This window comes from Rhinoraja longicauda, chromosome 14 (assembly GCF_053455715.1).
Source record: "Rhinoraja longicauda isolate Sanriku21f chromosome 14, sRhiLon1.1, whole genome shotgun sequence".
In the NCBI taxonomy this organism is placed as follows: domain Eukaryota; kingdom Metazoa; phylum Chordata; class Chondrichthyes; order Rajiformes; family Arhynchobatidae; genus Rhinoraja; species Rhinoraja longicauda.
The window spans coordinates 38,617,439-38,633,631 of record NC_135966.1 but is presented as its reverse complement, the minus strand read 5'-3'; the positions used below and the strand labels follow the sequence as shown (position 1 = coordinate 38,633,631).

Here is a 16,193-nt window from a genome sequence, read left to right as displayed (position 1 = left end):
GACTTTATCCAAATTTATCTTGTACTAAATGTTGTACTCTTCATCTTTTATCTGTGCACTGTGGACAGCTTGATTGTAATCATCTATAGTCTTTTATTTGACAGGATGGTACTCAACAAAAGCGTTTCACTGTACCTCAGTCCACTTGACAATAAGAAACTATAAATAAGCTAAATGTATTAAGCTTTGTAAACTAATTAAACTAATGTAACTAATTTTTTAAAGAGTACTATGTTAACATATCTGTTGTACTGCTGCAAGTAACAATGTAATTGTTCCATTTGTTGACACATGCCAATAAAACATTCTTGACCCTTGTCTCTTGTCTGAAGCCTGATGCATCCACTGAAAACTTTGACAATGAAGAGTGTTCACTGTGTAGCTAACCCCCTCTGCTGGTCGCACTGATATCTGCAGCCTTTGGATTCCTTCAGCTTGTCGAGATTCAGAGCTTGCATTTGCAGCTCAGGAGATTGTGGATTTAATACCCACTCAAGGGGCGTAAGCTGTTGTTCTAAGCCATGCTCTGCTACACTCGGCAATTAACTGGTTTTGGAATGAGAAGCTAAACCAAGGAACTTTCACCTCACAGTGAAATGGAAAGATCCCTCAAAGCTGTTTGATGAGCACTGAAGCTTTCTTGTCCTGACCAACATTTATCACCAAAACAGATGGCTTAGTTATGTTAGAGACACAAGAGACTGCAGATGATGGAATCTTTAACTAACCACAAAGTGCTGTAAGAATTCAATAGGCTAGAATCTGTGGAGCGAATGGACAGACATCGTTTCGGGTCAGAATCCTTCTTCAGACTGACAGTAGAGAGGAGAAAGCTGGAAAATAGAGGTGGGGATGGGACAATGTCTGACAAGTGATAGGTGGGTACAACTGGGGGGGTTGATTGGAAGATGGCTGGAGTAAGTGACAAAGACTAGAGATGGAAACAAAGGTTGTTAGATGAGGAAAGGAGAAGATCGAAGGAAATATGGCAGTAGGGGATGGAAGAGGAGCACACGGAGGGGTTAGTCACTCAGAGATAACTTTGGAGCTGGGGGTGGGTGAGGTCAGGGTGCTATGAGATCAAGGTAAAGAGCTAAACCTGATTATCATCGAGCATTGAATAAGAAAGACATTTCATTTAGTCATACTAATTATCTGCTCTGCTTGATCTTATGCCCATCCTGATGGTGGGCAATTTAAAAGAGAAAAAAACTTACTCTTGTTCTGCAAATAGCAGGGATAATAACCTTGGGTGTGTTTTGATGAAACAATAAACATGTCCAGTTCCTTTCTCCTCTCTCAGCTTTCTGAATAACCAGAGTCAGTGATTTCTCTTCCTCAGTCACAATCTTTACTCCATCAGTTTTGCCATCACCATTGATCCAATCCAGTCTCGTTGGCTCAGTGACGTGAGACACAGAGCAGGTCAGGGTGAGGTTGTCTTCCTCAGTCGCTGCATCAGACGGTTCAGCTTGTGACTGTGGAAAGAAGAAAATTATTTTAATCTCTCACTGTGAGGGAAAAATAAGTATGATTTCTGTTCTGATTTGCAGCTCATTCAGTAGGGGAGGATCCATCATGTTAAATTGGTGCCAGACTCTGGTTGGTGTGTTTCTTAAACATAATCTTATAATTTAAAACAGGCAACGATATTGAGTTTCTTACCTCTCACTGTAATTAGTTTAATGGTTTGATACTTTCTGTTGACAGTTAACGTGTTATGTCGGCATCATTGAACAGCACGGGGCTCTGTGAACAGTAAACCCCCACCAAAATGTTTTCTTGCAATTACATTAATTCAATTCTCAAAGAATATCCGACTCAGTTCCAGATGGTCTTTTCCTGAAGCAGCGACAATCTGCCTGCCTTGGTTTGGAGAATGATATATGACTTCCAAAACAACACAGTTGGTGCCGCTCAGCTAAAAGAAATAAGACGCCAAATCAGGTGAAGTTCACTGTGAACTGTGCTTGACTGGTAACGTGCGTGGTCGTGCCATTCTGTAAAACATCTAACTATAAAAAGCAAAAAAAAAACTTTTCTGAGCAAAGGTACAGAAGATAGAATGCGGATCAAGTTGGAGATACAGCAGATTCCATGTCCCCATTTAGTAAAATATCCTGGTTCCAAGTTCCAAAAAGGCCTTCAAGCAAGTTTATCATTTTATTTTACAGGTGCGCTTTGTAGGTCAGTTGAGGATGGAATGCACCTGAGAGATCTGAACTTTTTTCTTGGATTAAGATCCAAACTGTTCTCTCTATTTACAGTCAATGGCTTGTCTGCCCCATGTCATCCCTCACCTCTCATCTCATACACAACCGTGACCAATAGTCTCTTTCTCTAAAGATCCATTTCCAGCCAATTTTTCACCCCATGATTCCAGGGAATGATTAAATTGATCTTTCAGCTCCATTCATGCAATATCTCCCTTTATCAGGTAAGGAGGTGATCACTGAACATGGTCCTTCATATTAGACCATAAGACATAGGAACAGAATTTGGCCTTTTATCCCATTGAGTGCTCTCCGACATTCAATCATGACTGAATGTTGAGGCCAGTTCATTGGCTATATTTAAGAGGGAGTTAGATGTGGCCCTTGTGGCTAAAGGGATCTGGGGGTATGGAGAGAAGGCAGGTACAGGATACTGAGTTGGATGATCAGCCATGATCATATTGAATGGCGGTGCAGGCTCGAAGGGCCGAATGGCCTACTCCTGCACCTATTTTCTATATTTCTATGTTTCTATTTTTTCCTCACAACTACATTCTCCTGGCTTCTCCCTGGATACCTGCATAATCAAGGACCAATCTCACCCCGGTCACTCCCTCTTCTCCCCTCTCCCATCAGGCAAGATTTACAGAATTAGAAAACGCATAGCTCCAGATTCACAGACAGTTTCTATCAGGCAACTGAACTGTCCTCTCACTAAGTAGGGAGCGGTTCTGACCTCCCATCTACCTCACTGGAGACCTTCAAACTTTCTTTAATTAGACCTTACTATATTTTATCTTGCCATAACCATTATATCCTTTATCCTCTGTACATCATGGATGGCTTGATTACCATCATGTGCAGTCTTTTTGCTGACTGCATAGCATGCAACAAAAAAGCTTTTCACTGTACCATGATGATAATAAACTAAACAAAATTAAAAACAATCTTATGAGTAGGATGTGAGAAGGCTATTAAATGAGCCAAAGTTAGTAGCCAATGCAGATCTATTAGAGTGCTTTACCACTAAAGGAGATCATATCAAGGCCCCATCCCGCCACTCATTAAGGGGACAAATGAAACCATGGCAACGTTTTGAAGATGAGCATGGAATTTCCACTGGTGTCCAAAGAAATGGCCATGTGACAAAAAAACCCATTCTCAACAGTAACTACCTGAGTGGTGGATCTGTCCCAGTCCATTTGTAGGTTTAATAAAGTGAATTGTGCAGATAAATTTAAACATGTGTGGAATGTTGAGGAAATTATTGGGATGGGATGGTTGGAATTGAATGACACTCTGCATCGAGCTAGCGTAGTTTCTATCACAGTTTTGAAGCTATACCGGATGTTGGTGAGGTCACACTTGGAGTATTGTGTGTTGTTCTGGTCACCCATCTGTAAGGATGTCATTGAGCTCGAGAAGGTGCAGAAAAGATTCACAAGGATGTTGCCAGGACTGGACGGTTTGAATTATAAGGCGAGACAGGATTGGCTGAAATGTTTCCCAGTAATATTGAAGGCAGAGAGGTGAATTTAGAGAAGGTTATAAAATCATGAGAGTATAGATAAGGTGGACGGACCCAGTCATTTTCAAGGGTCAAGGGAGTCAAAAACTAATTGAATTGAATTGAATTTCTTTATTTGTCATTTAAAACAGGTTTGAACGGAATTTGGTTACCATGCAGTCACAAGAATAAAAAAGCATCAAAAACACACAACTAAACATAGCACAAAAAGTAAGGAAATTTGTGTTTGGTAGATTATTTCTTTGTTGTAACAATGCTTCTTGGCAATAAATCTTATACCGTTGGAAAGCCTGTTTATTTCCCTTTTAAATGGTGCCACATTTGTAAGGAACATGCATTTGTGGGATGAGCAGCAGAGCTGAGTATGTGGGTTGCGCCCATGAAAAATCTGCCAAATCTTCTCTGCCAATGCCAAACAGCTTATTCTGCCATTGACTCTTGTTCGGTGTTGTTCGGTGGATTGGATGATTGAAGTCTGAAGAAACAAGACATATTGGCAATTTAACAATTTATTCATTTAATAAACAGGAGCCACAGTAGCGTGTGGAAGAACCATACACAGCCATAACAGCCTGGCACCTCCTCCTCATGCTGGTCACCAGCCTGGTCACACACTGTTGTGGGATGGCATCCCATTCTTGTCAGCACCTGGGGGTACCAGAAGCTCAAAACAAAAGTCAATAGCAACAGCAGAATAAGCTGTTTGGCATTGGCAGAGAAGATTTGGCAAATTTTTCATGGGCGCATCCCATATACTCAGCTCTGCTGCTCATCCCACAAATGCATGTTCCTTACAAATGTGGCACCATTTAAAAGGGAAATAAACACGCTTTCTAACGGAATAAGATTTATTGCCAAGAAGCAGTGTTACAACAAAGAAATAATCTACCAAACACAAATTTCCTTACTTTTTGTGCTATGTTTAGATAATTCAACACAAACATCCATCACAGTGACTCTCCTCCAGGCACCTCCACACTGCAATGGAAGGTAAAAAAAGAAACTCATCTCTTTCTTGCTTCTTCATGCACAGTCGGGCAGTCACAACTGCTGCGTCGAGACGATCAAGGCTCCCGACTCTGAAAATCCCGCGGCCAATTTTAAGCCGCGCCGGACGATGAAAAGTCCCGCCAACAGGTCGACCCAAGGCCCACTATACTGGGCGGATGACGATGTTATTGCTGGAGCCCCCGAAAATCAGTCGTCAACCAGGGACCTGTGAGCTCTCGATGTCACAGTCCACAGGGTACGCAGCCGAACCCTCCGAAGTCAGCCAGCACCGCGATGGTAAGTAAGTCCACGGGCTCTGCGACCGGAGCGCTCAAGGTCGATTCCAGCCGGAGGCCGCCAGCTCCCTGATGCTGGGCCACAGCACGAACAGAGACACGGCCCGGAAAAAGGTCGTATCTCCGTTGAAGAGATTTAAAAAGTTTCCCCCCACCCCGCACATAATACACAACTAAAAGTAAACTATAACATTCATCTAACATTAAAAATAAGACGAGAAGGTAATAAGACAAATGGACCGCAGGCGAGCCGTGGCTGCTACGACAGCGCCGCCACCAAAAGAGCATGGGTTTACGGTGAGCGGGAGAAGATTTGAAGGGGACCTGAGAGGTACGTTTGTCACGTAGAGGACATTGAATATATAGGGTGAGCTACCAGAGGAAGTGGTGGAGCCTGGCACAATTACAACCATTAAAAGACACTTAGACAAGTACATGGGATATGGGCCGAATACCAGCAAATAGGATTAGTTCAGAAAGGACCTTGGTAAGTTGGGCTGAAGCACTTGTTCCATGGTACATAAATCAATGCAATTTATTGTGATTCTAACCTTGGTGGACTTGTGAGTGTGAAAGGAACAAAAGGGTATGGTTATGTGAAATCAGAAAATTCAATGGTTATATCATTGATCTTATCCCTCCCACATCTCCAGGGATCCAAGTCTTTTACATCAACTCCATCTCCAACCAAGCAAGTCAGCAAATATTGTCATATTTAGTAACATTCTAAGTAGGCTCACAATCCAACATAGTCTTGAACGAGTGCAGTAAAAATATTGATCCATGACTGACCATTATCTACACCATTATCAAATGGTTATTTATGGAAAGTTTGTGTTTGCAAATTAGCTGTTGTTTCTCCTGCACTAACCACACTTCTGTTCTGAAGGGAACCTGGACATGCCAGGCTCAAGTTGCTTCAGGGACCAGGAAGAAGACAGAGGCAGCTTTCCATACAAATTCCAGAACTAAGGCTTCAACTAACATCGTTAGCAGTGCAATTCAAAGCTAAATGTCCAAATGATTTGTTTTGTCACATGCTACATATAATACCATGATACCGGCAGAAAAGACATTATTGATAATAATAAGATAGCACAAAGTGCTGGAGCAACTCAAGAGGTCAGGCAGCATCACTGGAGAAAAAGGATGTGAGACTTTTAGGGTCGGAACTCTTCTTCAGACTGAAACTGTTATAATAAGAAATTGGTTTCTTACAGACAAGCTTAGCTGATTTGAACATTTTCCATCAGGTTAAGAAGACGAGGCGGCACAGTGGAGCAGCGGTAGAATTGCTGCTTTACAAAGCCAGAGACCTGGGTTCGATTCTGACTACGGGTGCTGTCTTTATAGACTTTGTACATTCTCCCTGTAATCACATGAGTTTTCTCCAGGTGATCCGGTTTCCTCCCACATTCCAAAGACTTTCAGCTTTGTTGGTTAATTGGCTTCTGTAAATTGTCTCTTGTGTGTAGAATAGAACTAGTCTACATGTGATCGTTGGTCGGTGTGGACACGATGGGCCAAAGGGCCTGTTTCCATGCTGTATCTCTAAAATAAAATAAACAATACCATTCTGCATACCCCTGTATTGATCCTCCAAATGGGAAGGAAAAAGGTACTCACTGTGTGCTGGGACGGTCTGAAGTAGGAAAATCAAAAGGCTTGACATCAAACCAACGAGCATGTTTCCCCCATGAATGTAGCACACAGTGTCTCTTGCTTCTTGTCTCTGTGTCCAGTACGTTTCTGGAGATTTATTGAGCTACACACTTCCAAAATGTCGCAAGAGTGAAAATGTTGCAAGAGTGGTTTCAGTCAAAACACTTCCTCAAAGAAATATACAAATAAGAAAGTGTGCTGGTGATTAACATGTTAAAAGTTCAGAGATGCCTGTATCCTTGCAAGCCCCATTGGGAATGTGCTACTGGACTAAATCTTTTTGAAGTGAGGAAACAAAAGAAAAGTGCATATATTTGTGCATGATATTTGAGAAGATTTAACTGTTTTCTCCAGAACCAAGTTTGAAGAGTAGTCAGCATTTAGTTCTACAATACTGGTAGGAAGGAACTACAGATGCTGGTCTAAACCAAAGGTATACACAAAAAGCTGGAGTAACTCAGGGGGACAGGCAGCATCTTTGGAGTGAAGGAATGGGTGACATTTCGGGTCGAGATCCTTCTGAAGAAGGGTCTTGATCCGAAACATCACCCATTCCTTCTCTCCTGCTGATATCTTGTTGCCTCCTATATGCTTCTGAGATCTGGACATTCCAGTGCAGGTATCTCAAGGCATCAGGAGCTATTTTCCTCCCTCACACTTTACAATATATACTCTTGTTTTTGATAACCCTGCCATGGTAAAAATAATGTTGTCTATCTACCTTATCTCTGGTTCAATATTAAAACATTCTCTGGCTCTATGTCAAGCCAGAACAGGGAAGTTATACTCCAGACAATATACGTTCCTCACTCAACATTACAAAAATACAATTTTCTTCTCATTTTCATATTGCTCGTCGTGAGAATTTATGGTTTGCAAATTGAATGGAGTTTTCTGATGAATAGCAGTAGATACAGTCCATTGGTGGGATGTGAAAGGAGCTATAGAAAGGGCAGTTTTAATATTTGTTGCCAAGATGGACTCATAATAAAGGGAAAGTAAATAGGTATCAGCTATTTCATTACAGCTAGAAAGGGGAACAATTAAAGACATCATCATACAAGACTCTTTTTACTGAATAGATGTATTGACTTATCGAAGTTCATGCCAACATTTACATTTCATTTGACGCAAATTCTGATTCTTGAATAAATGCATGAGAATGAATCACCCAAAATCACTGGGCAAGTTGAAGTAACAATACTATAATACAATAATGTAAATGTACAGTATTTACACAAGTGTGGTTTACATTAAGGTTGAAATTTCAACAGATTTTACTGCAATCCAAATTCATTACATTTAAAGTTAATAAGTGAAATGTCATATTATTAATGATACGTGTTTACAGTAAAATTGTGCATACCTTTTACAAGTGGTAAAAAAGAATATATATAATGTACATAACATTTTTAATCATTTGGTTTCACACTTGAAGACTATCCATTATTTACAAGGACAGAATATTGTGACCTACAAAGCTCATAAAACACTTTGGTGTTGGCTATTTCTCAGACAGATGCTAACCTGTTGCACACTTGGGAATGTGATGCAAATACACTTAAGCAGGAGCAAGTGAACTTTATCAATGGACATATCTTCTCTTGCGGGTGATTAACAACACTGACCTCTACCCGTTGGCCACCACAGTTGACAAGCCAACAATCTAAAAGTGTGCTATGCCACAGTGGAGCTGTTCAGAATCCAGTGGATAACAAAGGGATCAGATTTGACATTTATTATCCAGCTGGGGTCATAATAGAAAAGAATGTATCAGCACTTTCACTACAGATAGGAAAAGGAAGAAATGAAGTCAGCACATAAGTTTGCGAAACAAATCGCCATAGGTCTTTGGGCTGGCATCTCATTGAAGGGTATTGGAAGCGCTGAGTCATTTTTAAAATCGCAACATCCTCCTTGTGGCAAACTTCTCCTCTCTTCTTCAAGCTTGTGCAGAATGAAACAAGAAAATTGGATTTTTCTTGTTATTCAAATTTAGCCTGAAACCCTGAAACATTGAAATGTCAAACTTTGTAGTCTCAAACTGTCTAATATATTATAAAGATCAAAAGTTCATGGAGACGTGAGGAGAGGTTTAGGAAAAGGATTGGTGTTGCAAGCCCTCAAAGCTACATTTAAAGCTTCAGCCAGCTGAGGATAGAATCACACTTCATCTGTAATGGAACAGGGGGAGAGAAATAGCCTCAGACTGAATGTCAGAGATGCTCCATCTCTCTGGATCTCAGCACTTGGTTCCTACACCATGTTTTTCCCTCATGAGCCGGTGTGGTTACCACTTTAATCTGTTGCTGCCTGTCATTGTAATTGACGTGATTTTTTGTGATAGGATTACAGAGACCTTGTACTCCTCTTCAGATATCAGGATCATTGTTCATGTGCTCAACCTTTGCCTCCTTCCCTCAAACGTACAAAACTCCAGCTGAATAGGACCACATGACTGCCATTTGTGGCAGAGGTGCAAGGTCTGGTGCATTGGTTGAACAAGATCAAAAGTTGAGAAGGTGTAACAGTCCAATTATATGCTGGATGCCCACAGATAAGTTCAGCACTATCTTTTACCTGGTGCAAATGTACACGGGCTTAAATATAGCCATTGTTTAAACCAAGCCCCAATCTTACTCATTATTGCCTAATCATTTCAAACCATTGGATTTATTTTCCTGTTTCAGGGCATTGAACCGATACTTTGTTTCATTTGATCACTATTCCATTATATACCTTGCTTTTTTTATCCATTCTTTGCAATTTGGGATGCAGTGAAATTCTGAACCTGTCTCAGTAGAAAGTATTATTGTGTCTCGTACTCTGAAGAAGACTAATAGAGAAGGAATGAGTCCAAGAAAGTCAGTTGTGAGCTTCATTTCAATCTCACATAAGTGAGTGGATAAGAGACACAAAAGTAGTTAAGGATCTGCAAACTGAAATAAATAAATCAGTGTGGTGGCTTTCCTTCATCTTGAGGACATTTTATCAACGAGTCTTGTACATGAATTCTGCTCTCAGAACTTGGCTGGAAAATACCGAAGTTCTCCGAGAGATTGACCAGCGAGTGAACCTCGACTGAGCCTCAGGAAATCTCACATTTAAAAAAAAAACTTTTATTATGACATCCTCTTACTGAAGGTTACAGAACAAGCAGTTAAGAAACACATTGAGGAGAGTGTTCAGGGGTGTGTTCAGGCAATCTCCCATCAAAATTGAAGATTTTCTCTGAGAACAATGTGTGACTTCAACTGCCCTTTTCAATAGGTTGTTTAAAGAACATTGAGCACATCTCCCCCGTACATGACAGTGATCGTAGTGGTCATTGATAAAGGAGTGTTCAATTAAGACTGTGAAAGGAAAATCTTACATCAACAAAAAGTATTGCAGTGGAATTCCAACCCTGGCTATTTACATGAGGTGCACAACATAACAATGGCCAGGTGTTATATACTACGTTCTCCAAAAATGCCGGCTCGTTGACTTTGTGACTCTACAATCTTGAAAAGAGCAAGTGACTGAGAATGAATTTCTACCTGTGGTCTCACATTCAGACTGGCAAAATTAATACACCCCAAACTCTCCATAATTGAGCTTATATGGTGCATCAACATAACAATGAGTGGTCCCAAGACCATACACAGTATTCAGTCAGTGAACCCCTGGATTATCCACTAGGTATTACAGCTTGGTGATATCATATTGAGGTTCATTCTTTCTGTGAATGGCTGAACTCAGTTCTTGCAGGAACTTGTCCTGTATTGGTGAGTTTGTGACTGGGTTTCTCTTCACCTGTGTCATCAGGATTGGCGTGGGGTCTGTCGGTGAGATGTCTGGGTTTATCGACAGCATCACATTGACATCCTGCACTTCTTCATAAACGGGATCATTGCTGGAATCCTCTTCCTTCTGTTGCTGTTCAAACATGTCTTGCTGCATCTTCATAGGCTGCAAAGAAGCAAAGCAGTAAAATGCAAATGCCTCCTTTACATCAGCGAGACCAAGCGACTGTTTCACCGAACACTTGCGTTCAGTCCGCCAAGGCCTGCTGGATATCCTGGTTGCTAACCATTTTAGCTTCCCTTCTCATTCCCACACAGACCTCTCTGTCCTGGACTTCCTCCATTGTCAGAATGAGGCCTCATGCAAACTGGAGGACAGCATCTCATATTCTGCTTGGGTAGCTTACAACCCAATGGAATGAACACTGAATCTTTTCAATTTCAGGCAACTAACCAATAAATACATGCATCACTTTTGACCCTTCCTCTCTTCCCCGTACCCCACCAGGATATGCACCAATTTCTCCCTACACCCCCCCCCTCCCCTTTCCCCTTTCACCTATATCCCTTTCACTCACTTCACATTTCATGTTTCTTCTATCCTCAATCATGATCTCACAGCCTTTAAAAAAAAATGGTTATGCCCCACCCTGGTACCCCCCCCCCACCCCACCCTCCCCCCCCCCCATCCCCTTCCACCTATTTCCCTCTCGCTGGCTTTACATTTCATTCCTCTTCTCTCCTTGTCTGACACCCTTTAGTCTCCTTTTAACCTCTATCCTTTGTCCACCCATCTGCCAATCAACCCCCATGCCCCACCTGTATCCACCTATCACTTGTCCTACCCCAACCTCTTTTCCAGCTTTCTGCCTCCTTCGACAATCAGTCTGAGGAACAATCTCGACCCAAAGCATTGCTTATTCATGTCCTCCTGAGTTGTTGCCTGACCCGCTAAGTTACTCTAGCACTTTGTCTTGTTTTAAGAAGTAAAGCTGAATTGCCAGACAAGTAAGTGCAGGAGGTAGTCTTCAATGCTGTATTGCCTCTGGATATTCCCCCATTCAAGCAAGGTTACACTGGCTTTCTTATCAAGTTAATTTCTCATAACTAGGCATGCAACATATGAGTTCATGCAAGGTGTAAGGAGTACAAGTTTATGTTAAAGAACAGAATTGTAGGCATTCAAGGAGAACGTTAATTCCTGTGATAAGCAGGAACATCACCAATTAAGGTATTTCTTCATTTATAATCTCAGGGATCACACTTCAGTTTGTAACCAGTTTGCCCATTACTTTAGATTCTATGTTCAGCAAAGTTCCCATATAAGTAGTGGTGGATAGCAGCAGAAGGATTTTTGTAAATATTTGATACTCTGCTCCATCAGAATCTGGAGCAGAGATGAACTTCAACTTGGCCACTGATAATGAACTGACATCAATCAAAATCCCAATGTGTCATCAGTCTGAAGTATGGAGAGTAAATGGTAAATACCTAGTGTATCCTATTACTTTGCTTTGCCAGTATCTGGATTTGTCAACACTCTCCCCATCTCCCCTCATAAAGCAGGATGCCAGGGAGTTCTAGGGGTTATAAAAATTTGTGTCCTGTTATCACTTCATTCTGCCTCAGCAAGGCCACCAGCATGATCAAGGACCAGTCTCATCCCGGTCACTACCTCTTCTCCCCTCTCCCATCAGGAAGAAGTACAAAAGTGTGAAAACACAGACCTCCAGATTCAGGAACAGTTTCTTCCCATCTGTTATAAGGCAACTAAACAGTCCTCTCATCAACCAGAGTGTGATCCTAACCTCCCATGAACCTCATTGGAGATCTTTGAATTGTCTTTAATTGGACTCTATCTGACTTCACTGTTATATCTTTAAGCTGAATGTTGTACACTTTATCATTTACCCATGCACTTTGAATGGCTTGATTGTATTCATGTGTCTTTTCTTTGACTGGGTAGCAGGCAAACAAGTAGCTTTTCACTGTACCTCAGTACACGTGACAATAATAAATGAAACTACTTGTGATTGCCAGTTTATGAAGACTGCCCCAAAAAGTGTCATTTGGAAGGTATTAAATGGATCAGTACGGTGGGATTTAATGGACTAACTGGGCAAGCGTTAAAAATCATCAATGGCCTGAATATTCAAAAAAAAGATCCATTTGTTAAATTACATAATCTAGAAACATAGAAACATAGAAGAATAGGTGCAGGAGTAGGCCATTCAATATGATCATGGCTGATCATCCAACTCAGTATCCTGTACCTGCCTTCTCTCCATACCCCCTGATCCCTTTAGGCACAAGGGCCACATCTAACTCCCTCTTAAATATAGCCAATGAACTGGCCTCAACAGAGTGATAAGGAAACTGAAAACAGGAAGTTCCCATTGCCTGCACTTCCTGTGGTGCGGACGAGGGAGTGCAGGTTCAAGAGAATTTCTAAAAGAGGAGAAAAAATATTTGCTGATGATTGAAAACCATGCTGTGGCTATGAAATGTAATTCCAGTGAGGTCACCAAGGAGCATCTCCCATCTAAACTTTGTATAAATGAAAAGCTTTACCTTCTTCAAGACCTGACCCTCAAAAGCTTAAACGTGGCGAAAATTTCAATTTGCCACTTTTCTAAATAGAACCACAAATAAAACTGAACAAACAATAACCATGCAAAATCAAGCGTATAAACCGACACAAACTAAAGAAGCAAAGCCATGCTCTAGTGCATTAGTGTATACAGATTGTGGATGCCTCCTCCCTCAGGGTCGCTCTGATCCCCGTTACCAGCTAACAGGCCAGGTAGAGCTGAAGCCCAGCTCCCTGGACAGCGCCTGCCTGCCAGAATACACCAGCACCACGGACAGCGCTCCGCACTGAGCTGAACCCACAGCAAGAGGAGCAACAGCTGCATCCAATTCACCAGGACCCGCACCTCATCAACCCTACTCCTTAAAACCCAATGCTGTTCCAGCCAGGTGGGAGGGGAGAGGGGGAGGTGGGAGGGGAAGAGAGGGAGGGGGAAAGAAAAGAAAAGAAAAGAGGAAGGAAGAGATAAAGCTGGAGTGCCATCCCTTTGAGGCCCTGACTGAGCCTCTGTGACAATCCCGAGACCGCCAGCACCTCCTATTCAAGGCCAAGACTGGGTTGCTGTTGCAACCCCATGACTCCCAGCTCCTCCTCGTCAGTCCCAAGACTGAACTGCTGGGACAAGCCCGAGACCGTCAGCCCCTCGTATTCAAGGCTAAGATTGAATCACTGGGAAGGCCTAGGCCACCAGCACATCCTCTTCGAAGCTAAGGCTGCTGGGACAAGGCTAAGAATGCCAGACTTCTCCATTTCTCTGTACTATCCTTCTTCTCCTCCTCTCTCTCCTCCACCCGGCAGGAACTGCATTGCTTTTAAGGAATAGGTTTAATGAGGTGCAAGCGAGTTGATCCAACCCCAGCTAATTGGATGTGGTTTCAGCTCAGTCCGAAGTCCTTTCCATGGCCCTGATGATTGCTGTCAGGCAGGCGCTGTCCTTGGTGCTGTTTTTCAGCTTCTCCTGACCTCTCTGTCATTAATGGGGAGCAGAGCAACACTTAAGGAGGAGGCATCATTGCAGGAGGCATTAACATTATTACTGAGACCATTAGGCATCAAGTCCCAAGTGAGAATAGGTGTTTTAGTGTTGTAGTTGTCAGACAGGAGCACAAATGTACTTACAAAGAACATTGAGAGTGTTCTCCGAGCATGTAGACGTCGCTAGAAGGAAATGGGCACAAAGACAATAAGCAGAGCAGAAAAGCACAAGAAATCAACGGGACAGTTACAATCAACATTCAGGTAAAAAGCGGAACCAAGCATCAATTTCCTAATCAGTTTGATCCATGTAGGAAGGAACTGCAGATGCTGGTTTACACACAAAATGCTGGAGTAACTCAGTGGGATAGGCAGCATCTCTGGATAGAAGGAATGGCAATACAAATAGACAATGTGGTAAACAAGGCATATGGTAATGTTTCCTTCATTGGTCAGGGCATTGAGTATAAGAGTCAGGAAGTCATGATGCAGCTTTAAAAACATTGGTTAGGCCACATTTCGAGTATTGCGTGCAGTTCTGGTTGCCCCTTTACAGAAAGGATGTGGTGCCTTTGGAAAGGGTGCAAAGAAGGTCTACCAGAATGATGCCTGGATTAGGGAGTATTAACTATCGGGAGAGGATGGACAGACTTGGATAGTTACAATGAGATCTGGGTGTCCTAGTGCATCAGTCACTGAAAGGGAGCATGCAGGTACAGCCAGTGAAGAAAGCCAATGGAATGTTGGCCTTCATAACAAGAGGAGTTGAGTATAGGAGCAAAGAGGTCTTTCTACAGTTGTACAAGGCCCTAGTGAGACCGCACCTGGAATACTGTGTGCCGTTTTGGTCTCCAAATTTGAGGAAGGATATTCTTGCCATTGAGGGCGTGCAGCGTAGGTTTACTAGGTTAATTCATGGAATGGCGGGACTGTCGAATGTCGAACGACTGGAGTGACTAGGCTTGTATACACTGGAATTTAGAAGGATGAGAGGGGATCTTATTGAAACATATAAGATTATTAAGTGGTTAGACACGTTAGAGGCAGGAAACCTGTTCCCAATGTTGAGGAAGTCCAGAACCAGGGGCCACAGTTTAAGAATAAGGGGTAGGCCATTTAGAACAGAGATGAGGAAAAACCTTTTCAGTCAGAGAGTTGTAAATCTGTGGAATTCTCTGCCTCAGAAGGCAGTGGAGGCCAGTTCTCTGAATGCTTTCAAGAGAGAGCTAGATAGAGCTCTTAAGGATAGTGGAGTCAGGGGGTATGGGGAGTACCACGGTATTTGAAAGGACACATTGTACGCTTAAGAATTTCCTATAAGAGGCTCATGATATTTCCATTAAATCAATGGAGATTTTCCAATTTGCACAGTTGAAGTTTAATGCACTTGAGTGCCTGTGTTAGATGGGTGGGAAGAAAGGAGGTGGATTCCAATTTGCACTGCAGGCATGAATGATAAAACATCGCTTCAAGCAAATTGAAAGCTGTTTCCTTACATTTGACGATTAAACTGTACCGACCCAACTAAGGGCTGAGGTGCAAGAAAATTCATTCTGATAGTGAAATGATGGTTGACTCCTGTTAGTCACTCATATTCTACATTGGGAATGTGCCATTTTTTCAAAAGGAACAGCACCACAGACTCAGGTTCAATCTTGACTGTGGGTGCTGTCTGTATGGAGTTTGTACGTTCTACCTGTGACCACATTAGCTTTCCCCGGGAGCTGCGATTTTCCCCACACTCCAAAGACAGGTTTGTAGGTTAATTGGCTTTGGTAAAATTGTAAATTGTCCCACGTGTGTGTAGAATAGTGTTAGTGTCAGCATTGACACGGTGGGCCAAAGGAACTGTTTTTGCGCTGTATCTCTGAAGTCTAAAGTAAACAGATTAAGACTCTTAAATAATGATTTCAGAGTAGTCAGTGTTTCTTCTATCAGTTGCAGGGTGTGCCAGTGCAGAATTCCTATTGATTATTCAAAGTGAATTTCCCTTCAGGGCATTAGGGAAGATTTGGAGGTGGCAGGTTTTGGAACTGACGAGTTTCCACCTGCTATTGAAAATGTAGTTGTGCTCCTTAGCTACAAAGGCAAAAATGAAGGAAGGAACCATAAACAGAGATAAAAAACTGTACAAACAGCAAGCATACAATACAC

General features: G+C 42.1%; 1 protein-coding gene across 2 annotated transcripts in view; it reads right to left on the bottom strand.

Moving 5' to 3' along the window:
* Window positions 1-7,755: 7,755 nt before the first annotated feature.
* The window catches only part of LOC144600212 (arf-GAP with Rho-GAP domain, ANK repeat and PH domain-containing protein 3-like), a 169,488-nt gene continuing 161,050 nt past the window's right edge, over window positions 7,756-16,193 (bottom strand). Inside the window, exons 30-31 of one of the 2 annotated variants that reach the window (XM_078411736.1) lie at window positions 14,184-14,222; window positions 7,756-10,640 (exon numbers count right to left, since the gene is read on the bottom strand). In XM_078411736.1, coding sequence (XP_078267862.1) covers window positions 10,374-10,640; window positions 14,184-14,222 — 306 coding nt within the window. In that variant the 3' untranslated portion in view covers window positions 7,756-10,373. The remainder of the gene's footprint in view (window positions 10,641-14,183; window positions 14,223-16,193) is intronic. The other variant, XM_078411737.1, reaches the window with a different exon arrangement.